General features: G+C 39.8%; 1 protein-coding gene across 2 annotated transcripts in view; it reads left to right on the plus strand.

Moving 5' to 3' along the window:
• Nucleotides 1–22,490, plus strand: part of zmat4b (zinc finger, matrin-type 4b) — a 44,934-nt gene extending 22,444 nt beyond the window's left edge. The window contains exons 5-7 of one of the 2 annotated variants that reach the window (XM_079861510.1): nt 630–854; nt 4,451–4,547; nt 21,289–21,487. In XM_079861510.1, the coding sequence (XP_079717636.1) occupies nt 630–854; nt 4,451–4,547; nt 21,289–21,448 (482 nt within the window). In that variant the 3' untranslated portion in view covers nt 21,449–21,487. Of the gene's footprint in view, nt 1–629; nt 855–4,450; nt 4,548–21,288; nt 21,488–21,583 lie in introns of those variants that run through there. The other variant, XM_079861509.1, reaches the window with a different exon arrangement.
• Nucleotides 22,491–25,238: the final 2,748 nt, after the last annotated feature.

Genomic DNA, 25,238 nt, shown 5'->3' on the forward strand with positions numbered 1-25,238 from the left:
GGAAATGGGGATTTTCAAAGCAGACACTTTCTAATTTGTGATGCTCAACAATCTTTTGCTGCACATCAGAACTATATTCTTTGGTTTTACTCATTGTGATGGATGATTAAAGGAAATTTGGCCTTTGTGTTTCCTCATATTTAAACTCCTGTGAAACAAGAAATCATAGCTAGACAATTTCATGTTTCTAGTCACCCTGGTGTGCTACAAAATTAAAATATTAATGGGAATATACTTCAGAGATATTTTACTCATAAATATTCTAGGGGTGCCAATAATTGTGGCCAGTGTGTTTTGGAGATTTTTTTTATTTTTATTTCATATTCACTTATCCCCCCCCCCCCCCCCCCCCACACCCCCCACACACACACACACACACTTTCAATTATTTTACTTCAATGAAAGGTTAGATGTTTGCTATTTTTTGAATAAAAGATCATAAGGATAAACCATCTTTGATCATATTTACCAGGGATGCCAATAATTCTGACCACAACTGTGTATCTCCTGTATGAGTGCTAAGGCTCAGTTTCTCTCTCAGTCATGGTGTTTTGTTAACATAGTCTTTATCTGTAGCCTGTTAATGAACAGAGCACCAAGTATACTAAGTCTGTTTTGCCCTCTTGCAGAGGTGACAGCCAGTTCAGAGCATATGGTGACTGAAGATTCCCCGGGAAGTCCTTCCATACATGGCAGGCTCTCACACCGTTACTGCCAGATGTGCAAGGCCTGGTTCAACAACCCCGTCATGGCTAGACAGCACTATGAAGGCAAGAAGCACAAAAAAAATGCAGCCCAAGCTAACCTCCTCGCACAGCTGGGTAAAAGTCTGGAGGATGGAGATGAACTGAACGGTATGTTCTGAGAGGAACAGACAACACATGGATTTAAAGGGATTGTTCACCCAAAAGTGAAAATTCTGTCATCAGTTATTCACCCTCATGTTGTTCTGAGGTCTGGAGTTTTAAATAAGATGCAAAATACCATTAAACTATTAAAAAAGTGGCCTATGCCATTTTGTGTGTGCTATATTCCAAGTCTTTTGAAGCAATTCAATAGCTTTGTGTGATGAACCAATCAAAACAAAGTTTTATTTAGTTGGATCTTTTCAGTAAATCGTTTGGTTTTAACGATTCTTTTACTGACTGACCTGGTCAGTAAATTTCCAGTCTGTTCATCACACAAAGCTATCGTATTACTTCAGAAGATTTGGAATATAGCGCACAAGTCATATGCACCAGTTTTATGATTTGCATTCTTTTTAAGCTTAAAAGGAGAACTCCGGTCAATTTTAACATTGAGCTAATTTTTTTGTAAATTTGGAGTGCTGTCAGTACAGAGAACAACGACAAAAATCGGTGTTGCCTACACCGTGTTATCCTCTTTTTAAAATTTGCACCCTGTTGACTTTAATGGGGCAAGTTTTAAACCTGCTTTTAGCCTCTTAACATCCTTGATGTGTCATTACAAGTGCACAGGTCATGTGAGTGATTCCTTCAGAGTGAACGCGGGTCAATCTGACTGCAGTAGATGTGAAAGATATGAATAAAAGTGATGTTAATTCAGCCAGCGCACATACCTGTGTTTTCTTCCTGTTTTCGCTCGAAGTCCACAGTAGTCGATTGTCGAGTTCACGCACATAGGTTTAGTTACCTATGATCACGCACGTGAACTCGACAATCGACTACTGTGGACTTCAACCGAAAACAGGATGTAAACAAAGGTATGTGCGCTGGCTGAATAAACATAATTTTTATTCATATCTTTCACATCTACTGCAGTCAGATTCACCCGCGTTCACTCTGAAGGAATCACTCACATGGCTGGGCACTTGTAATGACACATCAAGGATGTTAAGAGGCTAAAAGCAGGTTTAAAACTTGCCCCATTGAAGTCAACAGGGTGCAAATTTTAAAAAGAGGATAACACAGTGTAGGCAACACTGATTTTTGTCGTTGTTCTCTGTAACGACAGCACTCCAAATTTACAAAAAAATTAGCTCAATGTTAAAATTGACCGGAGTTCTCCTTTAAAAGCTGAAATTGTATTTCATGTAAGGATGACTTCTTTTATGTTCTGTGGAAGAATGAAAGCCTTATAGGTTTGGAATGACATGAGGGTGAATAAATGATGATATAATTTTCATTCTGGGCTGAACTGTCCCTTTAAAAAAGTACATTCAACTGTAACGATGTTTGTTTTCATCAGTCTGTTGTAATGGCTCATGAATAACCCCGTCGTAAATGCCACCGTTTAAGCACAGATATCATCTTAGCATTGACCATCCTCTGTTTTACAGGTCTCAGTAGAGGCATTTTAATGGTCTTAGAGTCTTTTCACAAGCAGGCATTTCATTAACGATTTGCATTATTCAGCAGATAGCTAAAGAGTTTTCGTACGAGGCAGTTATCAATAGGTAATTAATGGCACGACAAAGAGTCTCCCGGAGCACAAGATCTTTGCTCGCCAAACAAACCGTCAATGGCTGAAGTTGCAGACAGCGAAGCCACCTCGTTGGTGAGTTGACGCGCAGAAGGACGAGAACCATTTCGTGGGAGGTGTTTACCAGCTGCCATTTAGCCAAATGTTGGATTTAGATTCATATTGAAGTGTCCTGTCCCTCACGTCACGCTTGTGACTCATAAATATGACTCATTGCTGCAGTTTTCATTAAGGCTTCCCAGTACTGCACTCTCGGGATTGAAAACACTATTTTTGTGGCGTGCTTGTTATAGTGTGGTGAGTTTTAAATATTAGTCTTCTATAAACGTAGACTAGAATAGTATTTGACATGCTATTTCTACTCACAAGCAATTGTCCGTTCTAAAGCCGTTAGTATTGCTAACAGCAGGGGGCTGAATCAATGCTCAATAATAATGGAATCCTATTTTATAGCGTTTCAATCTGACTTCCCACCTCACAGGAAGCCAGCAACTGATTTTTCGAGCTTCACATAAGCTTATCATTTACTGGTCTGTCCTAGTTAGTGGCGGAGAACAGATTTGGTGTAGGAAGACAGAGCTGTGGGAGGATACGGCTTATCAGTGTATTTCACGGCCCCTTCTGTTGTGTTTTTAATCATTGCAAATATGCACAATGCCAAAGAAAAGCTGAGGCAGTTTGGTTGCAAAGATGAGGCCAACGTAATCTACGGCTTTGACTGAATATAGATCCGTGGTAAATGGTATTGATGAGGCTCCTAGATGAGCCTCCATTCATTATCTGGCCTGATCGCTCAGATACTCGGATAACAAAAGATTCCTCTTGTTTAAACAGAGGAGGTTATTGCTTTGTGGCATATGCAAGGGTCATGTGGCATATGTAAGGGTCATTTAACACCACCCATCTCCCCATAGTAAATCGCATCACGCGCTAAATGGTTCCACGTGTATAGGCATGCTCTTTAAATTTATGAGTCATGTTTGGACATAAGCTTATGTTCATGTGTGAAGGAGGCATATATATATATATATATATATATATATATATATATATATATATATATATATATATATATATATATATATTTATATATATATTTATGGTTTCATGCATAACCTGTTTACTGGAGCATGCATGCCTGCATTTCATGCCTTTATATATGAATGAATGTCACAGAAACAAGTCCACGTCATATTTTATACCAAAAAACAAAAGAAATGGTTGTATATTTTATTATTACATTAATATTATATTTTCTATAAAGAAATTTGTAGGACCATTAGGAATTTCTTTGCATTCTAACATTATTACTTTGATGATGAAGCATTTTTGTTTTATTCTCATTAGTCTCACTGGTTATTTTCAATAGTATATATTGTAAGGATCTATAATTTAGTGTACATTTCACATCATCCAAAAAGTGTAAAAACAATATGCTTTCTCAATAAAACAACAATTGGTTTCAGTTTATATGTTTTATCAGTGTAACTTATCTGCTACAGTAGTTGGCTAGCAAAATCATTAAAATTTCACCATTTTAATATAATTACAAAGAAAAACTGTTTGAAATTGTTTAAATTTGTCTAATAGATAATGTTTTTTAGTAATTCTCATTCATATCAATGGTGATTCTAAGTATTGTTATATAGTATGTAAAACAATAATCTTTTATTAAGGCAGTGCAACAGTTATTGATATGTAAATAGTGTAAAAATGTCCTTAAAATAGGCTTTATTTTCTTTCATTTTAGAGTGAATTTTTTTGTTGTTGTTGTTGAAAAAATACCAATGTGCTGTATTCAGGCTGTATGCTAATTTACCTCATGTAATTCATGTACTGTGAAGAGATGGTCATATGCTCATGATTCTAGCTGCCTGTTGGCATTTGTCTAAATAAGTCGTTATATTTACCCTGAGAGAAGATTTGAGGTCATTTGCTGTTGGTTTGTGTGTAGCAACATAGTTAGTTCTAGTCTAATAGATGTGTATGTATTTATGTATGCTCTTAGGCCCGAAGCGGAGTCACACATGTGAGGTTTGCAGTGTTACGCTCAACTCCGTGGCACAATATCATGCACATCTGCAGGGCTCCAAACACCAGAACAAGTGAGTTTCAGCCACTGCATCTCATCTTGAACAAAAAAAAGAGACAAGAATCAAAGGTAAACCTGCAGTGAATCACATAATGTTAATATGGCAGAAAATACATCTCTACTGTAATATCAAAATGCAAATTTTAATAAAGCATAATAAGAATGATTCAGTGACTCACTCATAACACTCAAAAAGACACTCACTGGTAGCAATTCAGAAAGTGCCACTGAATGAATCAGTAAATGAATCTGAACAAATCTCTTTGGTGAACAGTTTCAAAAGATTTAAAGAGGACCTCATTTATGCTTTTTTACATTTTCAAATTTCTTTAGTGTGCAATGTTGCTGTTTGAGCATGAAAACGGTCTGCAAAATAACAAAGCACAGTCACAATCACACTCTATATCAGTAAGCGATGTTTCTGAACTCCCTGAAAGGCCTTGATTGTAGTCTTCCCGAGTTTTCTTCTGGGAACAAACGTCACAATATTCTTCATTTAAATAATTACTGCTTAAGTATTGAGGCTTGTTTCAGCCACTGAATAAAACATAAAATATTTTTTATCTCACAATTCTGACTTTTTTTCTCAGAATTGTATGATATAAATTTGTAATTCTTGTAACTTGTAAACAAGTTATAAAGTCAAAATTTCGATATATAAACTAGCAATTGCGAGTTATAAAGTCAGAATTGCGTGATATAAACAATTGCGTGATATAAACTCAGTCTTTGTTTCTTCATAACTGGACTTTATAACTCGCAATTGCAAGTTTATATATCGAAATTAATGCGAGAACTAAGTCAGAATTGCGAATTCCGAGAAGTAACCTCGCAATTGTAAGAAAAAACGTGAGAGAAAGGCGACGAGGCCTAGCTGAGTTGCGATAACAGGGTGTTGAAACTGGTGGTTATGGTAAGGGGCGTGACATTTCTGAAATACTTTTGTAGCAGTTGACCAATCACAACACACTGTTCCAGCTAACCAATCAGATCACCTTTTCGGAAGGAGGGGCTTCTTAGGCCTCGTTTACACTGCAGGTCTTGATGCCCAATTCTGATTTGTTACCTTTATCCGATTTTTTGGACCGTCCGTTTACACGTTCTTTCAACTGTGACCCATATCCGATTCATGTGTTTACACTTGCCATACTATCTGAAACATTGCGCATGCTTAAAGGGTTAAATTCTCTTGCACAGATGGGCGGACATGAAATGTGCTTGATGCAAGCTCTGCGATATATGCGAAGTTCGCCAAACTTTACCATGATTTTGAGGCGAAGGAGGACGAAAAGTCAGTGTCATCATTGCACATATGCTTCAGTTATTGTGTGTGAGACTACAAACACATATTCAAACATTTAAAAAAGATTAAAGGCTTTTATTAAAAAAATAACAAATACACTATAACATGAACATGTATTAACAATGATCAAATAAACTATAAAATGAACATTAACGACACATTTTAAACAATAACATTAACAACTCATTTTAAACAATAACAATAAAAATAATAACAATAAAAATATATTTATAATATAGGAAGAAAAAATAAATTCAGTCACATGCACACACAAATAATTCTCACATGCACACACACACACACACACAAATAATTCTTACAGACACATGCACACACGCACACACACACACAAATAATTTTCAGTCACATGCACACACACACACACAAATAATTCTCACAGTCACATGCACACACACACACACACACACACACACACACACACTCTCTGTGAACAACTTTTTTTTGCAGAAGCCTTGTCTTTCGTCCACCATCTCTATCTGCTGCCAGCTGGAGCCACCTTTTCATGGTCCCCTCGACCTCCATTTCAGCAGCACTGGCTGTGAGGGTTTTTTTCCGAACTGCAGCTTTGAAATAAAGGAATAAATATTGTTAAGCATTACAGTTTTCTTTACAGTTGCTAGGACCAATTATTCTCTCTTTTTTTTAAACTCTTCACACTGTTGTGCTCTCTTCACACTGAGCACAACAGTCATGAAATATATATATTTGCAACACGTCTACTTACAAGGCTTTGAGGTAGGTGGTGTTGCAAAAAGGTCCTCAGAAAAGTTTTCCGCTGGAACTAGCAAAATAATAAAATTAAGAAATAAATAAGGAAAATCATAATAAAAGTTCTTCAAGCAAAGTTCTTTACACAGAATACCTGTCATTCACCCACTCACAATAAGAGCAGTTAAGCTTTGGGTCTGTATTGCTCAAGGACAGACACTTTTTGGCCAGTGATTGAAGCAGCAATGCTCCTCCAGCTTTTCTTAGGGCAAAAACAAATTAATGAAAAGGCCAATATCTATAACCACTTAAAGGACGATTAATGACCTCACCCATTTTTGAATGGACCCTCTTCATCAGCTTACTCCCGCTGATATTTTTGGTGCTAAAAAGAATAGTATTGGCATCAGTAATTCTTTTTTACTTTCAAAAGATACATAACCAATTCTGAAAACAGGCTAATTAAAAATAACTAATGTGGACATGGCCAAAATAATTATTATACTATAATGTTGTGTTGCGTACCTGAGGCAGTGTCAGCTTTGGAGGCCATACCATATTTGTTGGGTGGCACAGGGAAAGTACAAACTATAACATGAAAGGAATATATTAAAATAATGTAAATGTAATGTAAATACTGATGTTTTTATCCAAAATGTAGCATTTCTTAAAGCAATCATATCCTATGCAAAAGCATTCAATGGAAGAGCCACAGCAGTCTGACTGACAGCACAGAACTTGGACAGTTACTGCTCCGGAAATATGTTCACATGCCATCCTATGAACTTTAATATAACAAATGAGGTGATTAAAATAGACTAGATACAAATGTAAATGCATACAATTTTGTTATAGTACATCTTTAATCATCTGTAAAATAGTTTTAAAAAAAAATTAACAGCACAACTACCCCGGCGGTTCTGTGGTGGTGGTGATGGCAGCAAGAACTCCGATGAGCTAATATCTAAAAAAAATTGCAATATGGCCATGGTATTATCAATCAATTCTGAGATTTTGACCTGCATCAACAAAGTTGTAGTGGAAACTGAAAGGTGAAAATGGCACTTACCTTGGATGTAGTCTTCATAACTTTTCTTTTTTGGTGCACGCCTCAGTCCTTGAGAAATAATGGCCTGTGGATTGGACAAATGAAAGATTTGTTACTAACCTTAATCAAATACAAGAATGATGAAACTAGATTTTTTAGATTCATCGGGCATACGAGTCGGTATATTAATTGACGTCGGCAATATTCTCACCCAGAAAAGTTAACTGACAAGACAAGACCAAGTTTCAGTTCATCTTAAAGACATGGAGGAGAGGGAATATGGCAAATCCCTGTGCATGTGGTAAACACACAGCCTTCCTATGCAGATCCTTTGCCTCCAAAAGCTTCCTCTTCGCTCTGCTAATGTCATTGTCCATCACATATACGATGTTAATCAGCTTTGACTCACAAGGTAGATCAAACAGCTGATTTGTGACCTTTGGGTCGATAACATCCACAACCAACATTCCATCTTGACGCTTTTCCCTCACAAACACAATTTGCTCAGTCTCCAACATGAAGCAGTGATTTGGTGCCTTGGCTGATATAGAGTACGGTTTGCATCTCCATTGCTTCATGTGTTCCTGTGTGTTTGCCTTTTCTGCCAATCTTTTAGTAACCTGGGCGACTGGATTTTTGCTATTTCTAACCAATTTTTTTATGGACTGTAGGTGGTTCTCAAATGGAAAGCAGGACAACTCATTCAAGGAGCACTTGAAGTTAAAAACATCATCAGCAATGTGTTTGATGGAGTGGATGTTGTATGTTGGGAATGTTTCCACATAGAGTTCAGAACAGGTATCTACAAAGTGTTCCAGCAGGGTTTGGGCATATTCCAGGTAGTGTCCTCTTCTGGCATCATCATCATCCAAGAGAATAGACATTCCAATTGTTAATGACAGGAAGTGTTGATAATGGTCCTGAGACAGAACATCCTGCAACACAAGTGGTCCTGTGTACAGCAGAAATTGCCGTAGTTCAATTGCTTTCCAGCGATCAAGTTCGGTCAGAGATCTTGGCTGCCTGGCAAACTCTGGCGGCATTGCACCTTTCAGTTGTACCAACTTCTTGTTGGTAAAGAAATTTTTTCACTCTGTCCTTTTTGTAACCTGCAAATAACTGGGCCTCGCAACAAAAAGGTGAGTAATCTTTTCACAGCTCCAAGAAAAATTAGGTGCATGTGGTCAAGAGGAAACTGTGTGACACATTTGATTCCCAGACACTTTCTTTAAGTGGACAACCCTTCCCTCAACTGATGTGGCCACTGACAGACAACGCTCACATCCATGCAAGGCATTATGGCTTTTGATGCACTTTAGAAATGCTCTTGCTGGAGCATCACATACGAATGCTCGCAGAGTTACTTTGTGCACTGTGGTTTTGTGTGAGACACCATTTCGCATAAGCACCTGCAATTCTGCTATTAAATCACGAAGATAGTCATGAACAGGGTCGGGCTTGCTATTGCCATAATATAGAGCAACCAGAAATGGTTCAGAATTATCGAATTTAGCAAGAATAGGCCAAAAATGTGTTTTACTGGACTTGAATATTGGCAGACCGTCTATATTGATAGTAAGGTCTACAGTGCCTGTAAATAATGTGTTTTGGGAAAGGAACTGGAGAATACCCGGCTCTAAGCCATGGTATGTGTACTGGCCACCACATATATTCTTAATTTCAAACCCAGACGGGGTTTCTAACAGTGTTCTGCTGTCTTTTGGAAGTGTATGTCCATGTGTTCTCAAGATTCCCAGCAGCTTATTTAGCGCAGCATGTGTTTGATTTGTTGTTGTTGCCAAATCTTTGCGTAATGATGGTGTGTCATCGGAATCAGAATAATCAAGCTCTGTATTAGAGTCACTGGAATCGGCAGATTCCCTGTATCCATAGTCTAATTCCTGAACAACCGAACCATCCCCAGTTGATGGACCCTCTTCAGCATCTACAATCAAAGATGGACCCTCCTCAGACAAATGTCCTTGTGTGGATGGACCCTGCCCAGAAATATCTCCTTGCATTGATGTACCCTCCCCAGATACATCTCCTTGTAACTGTACATCCAAATCTAGATATTCATCCAAGCTGCTACTTGATGCAGCGAGAGCATTAACTCGGTCTCTCAATCGACGCCATTCTCTTAGGTATTTGGGATCCATAACTGTTGAATATGATAATAAAAGTAACATTATAAGTGACTATGTAACACTGTTATCCCAAGACATGTCTGACTACTATCATAATATGATTTGAAACTGAAATATACAGTATATTTTTAATTATCATTCTAATGAAGGTAAAAACAGATTTTATTTTCATTTATAACCTAGGCTTCTTTTAGTTCTTCCCTCAATTTTAAGTCCTTCTTTATCACTGACCCATATATCTCTAATGAACATATAAAGATACTTATAGGGATAGTTCAGCCAAAAATGAAAATCATGTCATCATTTACTCACTTTCAAGTGGTTCCATACCTGTATGGGTTTCTTTCTTCTGTTGAACACAAAAATATATATTTTGAAGAATGTTGGTAACAAGACATTTGATGGTAGTCATTGACTTCATAGTAGGAGAAAAAAATTACTATGGAAGTCAATGGTGTACATAAACTGTTTGGTTACCCACATTCTTCAAAATATCTTATTTTGTGTTCAACAGAAGGGTGAGTAACTAATGACAGAATTTTCATTTTTGGGTGAACTATCTCTTCAAACATGTCACATCTAACACCATGTAATTACAGTTGACTTTGCTTACATGATGGAATATCATACATCTCTAAAGTTATTTTGGAAAAAAAATGACATGTAAACAGATTCAATGTTATTTTGGCTAGAAGTGGGTTACACATAGCCGGACTATATTGGGTCTATATTTAACCGAGACGGTGAAATGACGGCTATTGCTTGCTATAGTATAGAGATATAGATATAGATATAGTCTCGTGGACGACATAATAACGCAATCAATTCTTAAGTTGTTGAGTGACTTCGTCACTTAAGAGTGCGATAACTAACGTGTCAAGATGAGTTTTCCTGCTCTTAAGTTTTCCATTTAGTTTCCAAGTTTTTCTGGGTGCTCACCACGCTCCAAAAACATAAGGAAAAAGAAAGCTCTCTAATCGCAGCACAGCTCCGTACTAGTTGTCACGTTGTGGTGTAACTTACCGTACGAGGAGAGTGCAAGCTCTATCATGGCTACCGGGATAGAACCGGAGAGCCCTGGAGGAAAGGGTCGTCCTCCGCATCCAGCTTGTGGAATGTGGATTTCTGCTAGGGATGCACACAGCCTCTGCATCTCCTGTCTGGGCACTAAACACACTCAAGCAGCGCTGTCCAACCCCGAGGGCTGCACGCACTGTGCGACATTCTCAACTAAGATCCGAGAAAGGAGACTCCGCGTGGCAGTCGTGGGAAAATCGGACACATGCCTCTCTGCTCAACCTAGAGAGGAACCCATGGATTGTCTTCAGACCACCAGCTCATGGGCAGAGATGATGGAGAAGGTGTCACCCGTCCTTCCCCCGCTGTTTGATGACCCGTTAGCGGGAGAGGAAGATGATGATGACGAGGTATTGTCGAACATTCTCGAGGACGAGGATGACAACGAGGAAGATGCCATTCTTCCCCCGAACCAGTCCCGGCCACCGAGTGCACAGGATGAGAGTTCACCCTCCCCTGTACAGATGGACGCTGATCTAATCGAGGTCTGTCGCAGGGCCGCGGCTAGATTGTCTATCGACTGGCCTTCTCAACAAGCAGGTCAAGGGGCTAAAAGAGACCTGTATGATGGAAAGAGACTCCCGTCACGTCTCCCGCCAGCCAGGCAGTTTATTCTAGCTGTCCCGGCCTGTGTGGCTGAGATGAAAAAGTTTTGGGACAAGCCTTTTTCTCATCGAGTGCCCTTTAAGGGTTTCTCACGGCTAGATGTTCAGGGAATGGACGATCTAGGGATGGCAGACCCTCCCCCTGTGGAAACATCGGTAGCGAATCATTTGCACCCGAGCCGCAGGGCGGCGCTCTCTTCAACCGGAGCCTCGCTGCCAGGAAAGACAGAGCGCTTCGCCTCCTCTGTTTTTCAAAAGATCTACAAGTCAACTGCGCTGTTCGTTCGTGCTTTGAACACAACGTCCCTCCTTACAGCCTATCAAGCGGAGCTATAAGAGGAGATGGGTCGTCAGCTGGACTCCGGATCTCCCAACCCAGTGCTCTGGGAGGAGATATGCATCATCGCAGATTTAAACCTGCGCACGTCCCGCGGAGCAGTTCAAAGTTGCGGTCGGAGTTTGGGCTTAGCAGTTGTGGGAGAGAGATCGCTGTGGCTGGGATTGTCAGGACTCTCTGACAAAGCAAAAGTGGAGTTTTTGGATGCCCCTATAGATCCAAAGGCCATGTTCGGCGCGACGGTAACAGCAATGTGGCAGCAGTGTGACCTGCGGAAGAAGGAGGGAGAAGCTTTCCAGGTCTGTCTCCCCAGAAAGCCGGCTACTCGGCCTTATCACCCGAGCCGGCAGAATTTCAGACCCTCAGGGAGAGGAGGGCACTCAGATTATCAGCCTTCCCGCCCCGCTCCACTGCAACAGCAGGGCAACGCGGCTCCACAGTCAAAGCCCGGTTTCGTTAGGCCGAAACAGTCGTTCGCGGCCGCAGCTGCAAAACATCGATTGGCTGCCCCTCAGGGAATAAGAAGAGGTGGTTGACCTGATACGTCAATTCGACATCAGGAAGGGTTGGGAGACAGCACCCAGGGTTTCTCTGTCCCATCCCTTCAGAACGATTCCTCTCTCCCTCCCGTGGGGAAAAGGAGAAGGAATGCAGAAGTAAAATGTGTTCGTGTGGACAGTTCAGAGTTCAATGTGTGCGGGAATGTGGCCAGTGTTCTACTAGAGCCCCCCAAGAGTTTGTCTCCCCCTCCACCTTCGAGGTCTGTTATGAGGGGAGAAGGTCTAACGTTCACAAGCATCCCATCAAAAATAAAGTTTTGACGCATCTGACGCATCCAGATCAAGAACCGAGGGCGCAGAGTGGGATAAAAAGAGTCTCCGTCCCATTCTGGATTTACGGGTCCTCAACAGACACCTCAGAAAATACAAATTCAAAATGCTGTCTGTCAAAACGTTGTGTCAAAATATTCGGCAAGGAGGCTGGTTCACCTCGGTGAATCTCCAGGACGCATATTTTCACATAGATATTTTTCCAGTGCACAGGAAATATCTTAGGTTCACCTATCAGGGCACAGCATACGAGTTTACGAGAATACCGTTTGGCCTCGCTTTAGCCCCTCGAGTATTCAGCCAGTGTGTGGAAGGAGCCCTGACTCCATTGAGGAGATTAGGGCACAGGATTTCATCATATCTGGACGATCTTCTCATCTGCGCGCCGTGCCAACGGCAGGCAGAGAGCGACACACACACACTAGTGACGCATCTGGAGAGATTAGGTTTCAAAATAAACCACATGAAGAGTTGTCTATCTCCGTCCCGGGAAATAGTCTACTTGGGTCTCACGTTTCGAACTTTCCTATCAGAGGATAGCATCAAGACAATTCACAGCTGCCTCTCCCTTTTTCAAAGAGGGAAATCAGTCTCGTTCAGGATGTGTCTTCGGCTACTAGGACTGATGGCCTCAACGGTGTCCGTGGTTCCCCTGGGACTACTGCGAATGAGAGATTTTCAGAACTGGACAGCGTCACAAGGCATTCGCCCTCAACCGCAGAGTGCGCGTCTCACCAGAATGCGCGAGCGCTCTCTGTCATTGGAGAGCCCCATCCTTTCTCAGGACAGGATGCCCTCTAGGTCCTATTGTACTGAGAAAAGTGGTGACGACAGATGCATCTCTCACAGGCTGGGGCGCAGTGTTCGAGGGCAGAACAGTGAGAGGAGTTTGGTCTCCGGCACTGAGAGAGAGGCACATCAATTTTCTAGAGCTACTGAAGTGTTTCTAGCTCTGAGACATTTTGTGCATTTTCTCAAGAATCATCACTTATTGGTCAGGACAGACAATACAATGGTGATAGCCTACATAAATCAGCAAGGAGGAGTTCGTCCTCACATGCTTCACATGTTAGCGAAGAGACTAATAATGTGAAGCAGCAGGTCTCTCCTCTCATTACGCGCGATGCATATCCCGGGAATAATGAACAGGGGAGCGGATCTACTATCCAGAGGGAATCCTCTGTACGGGGAGTGGAGACTCCACCCCCAGGTGATCCTCATGTTATGGGAGAGATTCGGCCAGACTGCCGTAGATCTCTGCGCAATGTCCCCTGTTCTTCTCCCTGGTCGGTGACGATGCACCATTGGGTGTGGATACGCTAGCCCACGAGTGGCCGGACGTGTTGCTGTAAGCGTTCCGTTGAGCTTGATCGAGCCGACATTACGGAGGGTTCGGGAATGCAGACGTGATGATTCTGATTCATGTCATGTGGGTATTGATTCAGGCACTATGGGCCAACACCCCTGGTCTGTAGATTCATGAGATGTGCACGCAGACTGCACCCAGTATCAAAGCCACTGGTCCTGCCATGGGATTTGTCTGTGGTCCTGAACGCGCTCTCTAAAGCCCCTTTCGAGCCCATTGATAAGACGGACTTAAAGCTGCTCACTTTAAAGACGGCTCTACTACTCGCTCTTACAACAGCAAAGAGGGTGAGTGAACTACATGCTTTATCAGTTCACCCCTCATGTATGAGGTTCGCTCCGGGTGGTCAAAGAGTACTTTTTAGAACTAACCCGGCGTTCGTGCCCAAGGTATATGATCACGCGGATAGAGTAAGATCAGTGGACTTGTTGGCTTTTCATCCACCTCCTTTTTCATCTCCAGAGGAGGAGAAGCTACACTGTTTATGTCCGGTTCGTACGCTGTATATGTATGTACAGAGAACCCGCACATTGCGTAAGAGCAACCAGCTGTTTGTCTCGTGGGCTGACTCTTACAAGGGAAAACCTATCTCCCGTCAACGCCTTTCCCACTGGGTGGTAGAGGCTATCTTGTTATGTGACAATAGCATGAATTTAGAGCCCCCAGTAGGTCTATGAGCGCATTCTACTAGAAGTATGTCTACATCCTGGGCTCTATTTAAAGGCATTTTTATTCAAGAAATTTGCACGGCAGCCAGCTGGTCCTCTCCGCACACATTTATTCGTTTCTATAGACTGGATGTGACAGAACCCTCTCTGGCCCACTCAGTTCTGGAGTAGTCAGGTGGTATAAGGTGGTTCTATAAGGGCGGATTCCTCAGACTATTCTGTTTCTCCGTCTGGGTCAGTGATGCATTTTTATACTTTAACCCTCTCGTCTTCAGTCTGCTTCGTCAGCATTTCGGCAATACGGGAGTTGTCTATATCCCACAGTGAGATACCGAACGAATGTTATCAGAGAACGATTAGGTTACTGACATAACCCAGGTTCTCTGATAACATGAAGTGAGGTATCTCACAACATTGCCCTTCTTGCCTTTTCGGCTGGAGAAGAGATATGCGGAGAATGACGAAACGGAAGATAGCTGCGGTTTATATACAGGGAGGCGGGACTCCCTGATCGCTGCAGCAATTGGTCTGCCATGGTTGGCAGACGTGGTGTAATTGGTGCTTCCGCGATCGGTCACGCCCAGAGGCGGTCCCATAGTGAGATACCTCACTTCATGTTATCAGAGAACCTGGGTTACGTCAGTAACCTAATCGTTTTTCCGTTTCGGAGCTCCACAAGGACGTGTTACAACAAAATAAATCTGATTTTTTATTTTTATTTTAGCACATATTCCTATTTTGAAATACTTTGAATGGTTAAGTGAATCAATTCAGACAGCTCTACGCATAGCCTAGGCTACTATTGGCCTATGGCAGTCCGACAGTAGGCTAGCCCATTCATTCAAAAGATGAATCAACGCTGGCGCTGAATGAGCAAACACTCAAAATAACTCCAGATCATTGGATTAGCTATAGTGCACTGGATACAGATCAGCAGTTATAATAATAAAACAAGATAATGTTAATTAAATTTACACAATGTTATAGGCTATGAGATCGCGCTCATCTAGCCTATCTCAGTGGGTTTTCTGATGTTATCATCACAAACAATCTAACTGCTATAAAGATATTAAAAAACAATTCTTCTTGACATTTAAAACATAATACAACACTATAATGAACATTAAATTAATTAAATGACTTGCCTTTTTTGCCGCTGAAAATGTTCCTCCCGAAAATGAAATCTTCTGCAGACTGCAGATCTCCGGCCGAGTCCTAGGATTTAACTGCCAAAACTTTTTTTTTTCTGGCGGCTGAATTCCATAATTATTGTTGTGGCCCGACTGTGACAAAACGAACTTGGGCCAACGGTAAACAGCTACACCGTGTACGGACCTGACACTACAACTGCTTTTAGCAGACACTGGCCCTTCATAAAAAGACGCATGTGAGCCAGCGCGAGTACAACTGCTTTTAGCCGACACTGGCCCTTCATAAAACACGGTATATGAGCCAGCGCGAGTTCCACTGCTTTTAGCCGACACTGGCCCTTCATAAAACACGGTATATGAGCCAGCGCGAGTACAACTGCTTTTAGCCGACACTGGCCCTTCATAAAACACGGTATATGAGCCAGCGCGAGTTCCACTGCTTTTAGCCGACACTGGCCCTTCATAAAAAGCCGTATATGAGCCAGCGTGAGTACAACTGCTTTTAGCCGACACTGGCCCTTCATAAAACACGGTATATGAGCCAGCGCGAGTACAACTGCTTTTAGCCGACACTGGCCCATTCATAAAAAGCCGTATGTCAGCCAGAAGTGTTGTGTACACAGTCGGCAGGACTCTGGCCCATTATCTTTTCACTGATGCCGACAGTAGTGCATTTCATCCGGAATCGGCCCAAATGTGCTTGCTATCTGGGAGAGATCTCAGGACTGGTGGGAGCATATTGTGTTTAAATATTGGCTTAACGAGGAGCAGTGGGTCCGAAATTTTGTTGTGTACAACAATATGTTGTGTCAACGTTTTTTCACATTCCTCTCCTACGACGACACGTTTCGCCGGGCCATCCATCCCTTTGCAGATGCACATCGTGGTTTCTCTCGTCATTAAACCGCGGAGACGTTGCCTAATGCCTCAGAAAATCCGATCTGCCTGTTTACATGACAGTCGCATTGGCACATATCCGATTTATTTCCACAGACGAATGAGGCCTGAAACCGATCTCGAAATATCCGAATGCATGTATCCTGTTTACACTTTCATAGAACACATTGGATCTGTGTCACATATGAGCAAAAAAATGGGAATTGGGTCACATTTCACTGACAGTGTAAACGAGGCCTTAGAGACGGGAACTAAACAGAGTGTTACAGACAGACTGGGAAAAGAGGCACTGCAGTAAATCCTATTAGTATACCCCAAAAACAAAATCAAGACTTTGTAAAAGGGCATAATACTGTCAGTCCTCTTCAAGTGCTGAGAAGCAAAATCTGCACCATGAAAAATGTTCAGCATTCAGAGACGTCATAATATTTGCATACTGAATTGTGATTTTGGTCTTGTCTTGTATATATGTAACCATTTATAATACTGTTATTTTGTTGTAGTACAAGCACTAGTATTCAAATCTAGTTACTATTGTTATTAATTATACTGACATGTAATCGTTGTAATGCGGACACTGTAAAATGCTACAATATGGAAGTGTGCAAGACCAGTACTCATAACAGCAGGCACAAGGTGTTAACTTGCAATGTGTTCATGCGAGAGAAGTTAATGGAGTGTTGTATACGCGATCAATATCTGCTCTGAATCAATATTCCGCCTGACTGGACCATGTCCTCACGGTACCGTACAGGCCACAGTTTCCATGCGGAGGCTGCATCGGAGCAGGCAAGGTCAGAGCATAGCGTGCTGGGATGCATGGAATGTTAATTAGGTAGAGATGAAGGAGAAGGAACTTGAGATGCATGATGGGAACCGGCAGGCGTGTCCAAGCTGTCACAGAGTGGCACGCAGCGGAATTATTCCACCCTCTCTCCTTGCGTGATGTGTTCATAAGCATGCAGAAGAAGAAGCTGTGATGAGCGTACAGAAGGACGGCCCTCAACGAATGGGACCCTGAAGCACATTACAGGAGCTAATGTTTTAATGCGGCTGAATCTTGAGAGAGAGGCTTTAGGGGAAAAGAATACTAATCATCAACACTAATATTACTAAACTTTTGTATGTAGTTTCAGTCTTGAATATTCGGATACATTGTACTTAATGATTTGATCCATTGTAATTAAAATCATACTGGTACTGGTCTTCAAAATCATACACCCTATATTGGTGTCCCTCAGGGTTCAATTTTAGGCCCCTTACTTTTTAGCATTTATATATTTCCTCTTGGATTGCTCTTAAGATCAATCAGGCTTAATTATCGCTTCTATGCAGATGATAGTCATATATATACACTCACCTAAAGGATTATTAGGAACACCATACTAATACTGTGTTTGACCCCCTTTTGCCTTCAGAACTGCCTTAATTCTACGTGGCATTGATTCAACAAGGTGCTGAAAGCATTCTTTAGAAATGTTGGCCCATATTGATAGGATAGCATCTTGCAGTTGATTTAGATTTGTGGGATGCACATCCAGGGCACGAAGCTCCCGTTCCACCACATCCCAAAGATGCTCTATTGGGTTGAGATCTGGTGACTGTGGGGGCCATTTTAGTACAGTGAACTCATTGTCATGTTCAAGAAACCAATTTGAAATGATTCGAGCTTTGTGACATGGTGCATTATCCTGCTGGAAGTAGCCATCAGAGGATGGGTACATGGTGGTCATAAAGGGATGGACATGGTCAGAAACAATGCTCAGGTAGGTCGTGGCATTTAAACGATGCCCAATTGGCACTAAGGGGCCTAAAGTGTGCCAAGAAAACATCCCCCACACCATTACACCACCACCACCAGCCTGAACAGTGGTAACAAGGCATGATGGATCCATGTTCTCATTCTGTTTACGCCAAATTCTGACTCTACCATCTGAATGTCTCAACAGAAATCGAGACTCATCAGACCAGGCAACATTTTTCCAGTCTTCAACTGTCCAATTTTGGTGAGCTTGTGCAAATTGTAGCCTCTTTTTCCTATTTGTAGTGGAGATGAGTGGTACCCGGTGGGGTCTTCTGCTGTTGTAGCCCATCCGCCTCAAGGTTGTGCATGTTGTGGCTTCACAAATGCTTTGCTGCATACCTCGGTTGTAACGAGTGGTTATTTCAGTCAAAGTTGCTCTTCTATCAGCTTGAATCAGTCGGCCCATTCTCCTCTGACCTCTAGCATCAACAAGGCATTTTCGCCCACAGGACTGCCGCATACTGGATGTTTTTCCCTTTTCACACCATTCTTTGTAAACCCTAGAAATGGTTGTGCGTGAAAATCCCAGTAACTGAGTAGATTGTGAAATACTCAGACCGGCCCGTCTGGCACCAACAACCATGCCACGCTCAAAATTGCTTAAATCACCTTTCTTTCCCATTCTGACATTCAGTTTGGAGTTCAGGAGATTGTCTTGACCAGGACCACACCCCTAAATGCATTGAAGCAACTGCCATGTGATTGGTTGATTAGATAATTGCATTAATGAGAAATTGAACAGGTGTTCCTAATAATCCTTTAGGTGAGTGTATATATTTACTTTAAGCCTGGTAAAAACGTAGATATTATTATTATTATTATTATAAACAAACAAAAATAACCATGTCAACTGTTGGAGATTTATCTCAAAGAATCTTTTGAATCTATTCACACAAAAATTAATTTGCTGGTTCAGTTATCTTTCTGCAGGTTATACAGTCACGCCAGTTCATAGTTGGTGACAAGTGACTGTTTTTCCATGTTATGAGCGAGTCATTGAAACTATTCACCTGATTTGTTAAAACGACTTTAAACACACTATTGGTAAAAAGTTTAGAAGAATTACGATTTTTTTGTGTTTTAAAAAAATGTCACTTATACTGAACAAGGCTGCATTAATTTGATAAAAAATACAGTAAAAACAGTTGTATTTTAATATATTAAAAATGCTATGTGTTTCTTTGATGCAAAGCTGAATTTTCAGCATCATTACTCCAGTCTTCAGTGTCACATGATCCTTCAGAAATCATTCTAATATGCTGATTTGCTGCTCAAGGAACATTTATTATTCTCAGTGTTGAAAACAGTTGTAGTGTATGTTTTCCACAAAAAATATTAGGCAGCAAAAACAGTTTTCAACATTGAATTACCATTAATTATAATTAGAAAATAACTGAGCACCAATGATAGATGATAATTGAGCACCAAATCAGTGCTCGTGCTATAATAAGACTTTGAAGACTGGAGTCCTGGACAAGAATGAATGGTTCACTTATACGATTCATTAAAAAACAGATTCATTCACAAACAAAACCCCTCTAATGTGAACTGTTACAATATTTTATTAAAGGTTATCATGTTACTTTTTAAGCATTACATTTATCCTTGGATGTTGTCTCTTACACTTTATATCTCTTATATGTGACTATGGGTGGTGGGAAAGTGAGCACTCATGCACGCAGGGCTTGAAATGAAAGCTTATGCGTACGTTCAGTAAGCATGTTTAGTCATGGGTGCTTAGACACTCCCTTTGAACTACTCACCTCAGTAAACACTGCTAAACAGAGCAGGGGATTTGGTTGTTCGCCACCAACATTTAATGCTTTTTGTGTTATTCCAGTTTGTTCATTTTGAATCCCCATTCCATTTACCTTACAAACACATTTAAACTAATCATTTGACTGAGTGCAAGGAGTCACAAATCTGTCCGGAGGCCGGTGTCCGAATCTCCGGAACTCGGCTCTGCCGGATTTGGAAATTCAATGGCGGATCAATGCGAGAACAATGAGTGTCGCTGCTGGGGTTCTGTTTGGGTCACTAATCACACACCCTTAATCAGTGTTAATGAAATTACTAATAAATGAAACTACTAATGAAAGTGTTTTTTTGAGTTCACACAAAGGACATACAAATACTGCAAGATGTTAATGTACAAACTATGCAAAACATAACTATTTTATGAGGTGGTGATTTTATATGAATTTGTTAAATGTTGTACTTTGTACTTATGATTTTTGAATTGGCCACCATTTCACAAAGCGAATAATAATTACTAATTGCCATGAGAGTGTATTGCTTAAACTGAAGCATTTTTGAAGCAGGTAAAAAAAAAAGCGAATCCTAGATTAAGCAGATACACAGCATATATCTAATATTACAATTTTTATCTTCACAAAATTCTACACTGTAAAAAATTATATGATAAATAAGTTATGACTGACTACATATGTTTTCATATTGCTTTAAGTCAGTTTAATGTAATTTAAGTTATAATGACTTAAACATACAAGTTGATTGTACTTAAAAATTTAAGGCAGCAACTTTTTTTACAGTGTACAAACGCAAAAGTGAACTTGAACTAAGTTATGTACTACTCAGAATGTCACATTGTAAATATGCTAATAAATAAAATGTTAAAATTTCACAATATTATATTACATAAGTGTATTTAATGTATTTGATTGATGCCTTGGTACATGTTTAAATGTATATAACCTCATTTTAAACTTTCTTGTGCACTAAAATGTTATTTTTCGTTTACTAAAATGAAGCTGCTTTTTTTAACCATCGAGTCGAACGGTAAGGAATGGTTCCAGTTATATTTTTGAGCGTGGTTCGGCATGGCACGATTACAAACCATTCTCGCCTGGGCCGGATCGCCACAGAATGGAACGGTTAAGCAACGAGAACAGTTTGGAACGACGGTGGAAAAGTGACTTTAAATTGGGCTAAAAGTAATGATGAAAAATGTAATACATGTAAAGGCGATAACCACGAAAATTACAAATGACTAAAATGAAATAAAAAATAAAACCATTAACTAAAGCAAAGGCATGACAGGCAAATCTGTTTCGCTTTCCCTCTCAGCATGAAGAACAAATGAAGTTTGATGGAGCATCTCTACTCCTGAAACTGAGGATCTTTCTGTGGAAGTCAAGGCAGCTTCTGCCCCTCCGTCTCAGACGAATGACAGCGATATCTGCTCATATTCTCTTGATCCATTGTGTTTATGACAGTGGTATGGACACTACCAGTGCAGATAGAGACATGTTGATAATGGATCACTATGAACCACAGTGCATTTTGCTAAATTACAAAAAGAACATTCACATCCTGCACACTTTAATGTATATATATTTAAGGCATGTAGAATGGGCACAATTTTTGCTTTATTTAAATGTGTTGTGTTAAATTATTTTGATTGTAATATTGTGTTTATATTTTAATTTAAATGTACATGTAAGAAATATAAATTTTGTATTAGAGTGAAAATGTCAATCAAATATCCACTGAAGATGTATTAAATTTCCTTGTTTTATTTTGTACATAAAGCCCGAGGGAATTGTTCTCTAACGATATTAAAACGAGACATTTCGAAGCTGAATTTAATCAGCAGATTCACAAAAGTAATGGACCGAAGTACAGTAATAGTTTTAAGCCATCTTTCTTTGAAATCATTATTTCTACAAGACTTTACAGTGATTTGTGTTGCTCTAAATGTTCAGCAAAAAGCTTTTTCTTCTCAAAATGGATAGGAAAAAAAGAAACCCAAGAGATCTCTATAGGGAGGCATTATTGAGATGAAAAGGGTGATATTATGTGCTATCTACTTTACTGAGATGGGGTCATTTTAGTGCTTTTCACAAAGGACTGATTTCCATTTGTGCACTGTTCCAATTAAAAGAGACACAATCTAATTATTCTCTAAATGACAACAACTTGAAACTAGCATTATTAAAATATTGCATCCTAGAGAATAAAACAATTCTGACACAAGATGAGTGGTTCTGTTTCTTTCCTGTTACAACATGAAGCTTGAATTCAAACACAATCAAGTTGAATGCTCGACTTAGAGTGTTGTGACGCTAATTCACACTTATTTAGGAAGTGCCACTGTTGTTTTTGTACTGGAATGACAGGCAAACAACAGAAGCCATGATCCTCCTATAAATCACAGCTCAGTGTTTCCCAAAGGCCTTTTTTCTTACAATGTTTTTCATTCTGCAAATGATGTATGTGTGGTAAGAAACCCCATAGGGCTTTAAAGATAAAAGGACCGACGTAAGACAATCTTTAAAAATGAAATGGATTGCAAGTGATTCCCAACAGACAGTAGCTGGATCTCTGAAGGGCCCGGAGGGGTTTCCTTTGTATTACAGATCCGATAGCATCTCAAAATCTCCATTTTAGCAGGTTTTATCATGCTATGAGGAAATCAGTTACTTAAATATTAAAACGTGGAATTAAAGCGTCATGATATCAAAATGCAGCTTTGGTTAACAAAATAAGCCAGTTTAAACATTGTGGTTTAATGAAGTTGTTCTGTTGGAAACATGTACAATGCAACTGTTCCATTTCTGTGGCTCAGCTCATTATGCATCTCTGCACTACCATGATTGATTATTCAAATATATGCAAATAGCACAGCAAGGGCCACTGATAATGTATTCATAACTTTTACCTTTTAAAGAATATCATATAGAGTGGGTTTGGAAGAGAAAAATGTCATGTGACAGAAGCCAAAATTGTTCTGTCATGAATTAGCAATTGAATTGTGTCATTTTGCTGTGGAGCACATTTTCTGTAATCTCGATTAAGTACAGTAGAGTAATCTTGCTGATTTCAGCTCTTTTGCTCTGGCGGTGATGTAAATAGTTTGTTCAGTTTCAGTGTGTAATAGCTTTACTCACACTGACAGGGAGTTCAACATCAAGCACCGACACGTAGCGCAAGCCTTAAAGCAAGAAGCAATTTTTCATTATAAATTTCCAACAGATAATCCCAAAGGATGTTGTATGTTCTTCTAGCTGCTTTTTCATGTTTTGATTTCTTGAGATGAACTGGCTGCCTCTTTCAATTTCACCATTGCAAATTCCACTGTTAAAAAACAAGTCACTAAATAGACAGTGATAGTCACCCTGTGTCATTTGTTACGAAGATCCGAGGGCACGCTTGTAAACTTGTTTGTTTTTACTGATTCCCGGAGAATCCCAGAGTTCTTTGAGGGTAAAATTCTTCCATATGTTGGCAGCTGTAAGCAGGACCATTTCATCGGTTTGAGGGCTGTGGTTAATTTGTTTTCATTGGCACTGAGTCAGTTCAAAAGCTGAACTAGACTAACTGAAGACTGGACTGAAACAATTTGCTCATTAGAACGGACGGATGGACGGGATAGTTCACCCAAAAATAGTTTCCCCGCCCATGTGTTGTTCCAAACCTGAATGACTTTCTTTTCTCTGTGGAACATAAAAGAGGATATTTGTGAGAATTTTTTTCATTGTTTCAGTGTTTTTTCATCCATACAGAAGAAGTAAAAAAAAATAGAAAAAAGTCTGATTACAAACATTCTGTACAACTCTTCTTTTGTGTTCCGCAGAAGAAAGAATGTCAGGTTTGGAACAACACAAGTGCGAGTAAGTGAAAAGAATTTTAATTGTGGGTGACAACAGACAGACAGACAGATAGATAGATAGATGTACAGATAGATAGATGTGCAGATAGATAGATAGATATAGATAGATAGATAGATAGATAGATACATGTACAGACAGATAGATTGATAGATAGATTTACAGATAGATAGGTAGATAGATGTACAGACAGACAGACAGACAGACAGATAGATAGATAGATAGATAGATAGATAGATAGATAGATAGATAGATAGATAGATAGATAGATAGATAGATAGATGTACAGACATATAGATAGATAGATAGATATACAGACGGATAGACAGATATATAGCTAGATGTACAGATATATAGCTAGATGTACAGATAGATAGATAGATAGACATATAGATAGACATAATAGATAGATAGATAGATAGATAGATAGATAGATAGATAGATAGATACAAGTACAGACAGATAGATAGAGATAGATAGATAGATAGATAGATAGATAGATAGATGTACAGATATATAGACAGATAGATAGCTAGACGTACAGATAGACAGATAGATAGATAGATAGATAGATACACGTACAGACAGATAGATAGATAGATAGATAGATAGATGTACAGATATATAGACAGATAGCTAGACGTACAGATAGACAGATAGAAAGATAGATAGATAGATACACGTACAGATAGATAGATAGATAGATAGATAGATAGATGATAGATAGACAGATATTTTATTATAAAAGCTTTTCATGAAAAAGGTACATTATATTCTACATGTACTGTACATGAAAACACAAAAGGTGCAAATCCTGTATCGTCCAGAAGGTGGAGTCATCTGCACAGTTTTAGACAAAATGACCTTGATATAGAGTCACCCCTGCTGGATCTGTTCTACTTGACTGTAACTGTACTAATCATTTATAAATAAACAGTACTGACATTTTGAAAAGTATACATTTATATCTAACTATGAGAATATACTTGAAGGCAACTAGTCCCCAGGAATAATTTCATATTATCTCTGGATTATTTATTGTGATTTTTACCTTTCTAAAATGTGGTGTCATGGGCACACAAGTGTGTATGCGGCTTTTTCAGAAGTGATCA

The sequence above is a fragment of the Squalius cephalus genome (genome assembly GCF_949319135.1).
Source record: "Squalius cephalus genome assembly, chromosome: 24".
NCBI classification, from domain to species: domain Eukaryota; kingdom Metazoa; phylum Chordata; class Actinopteri; order Cypriniformes; family Leuciscidae; genus Squalius; species Squalius cephalus.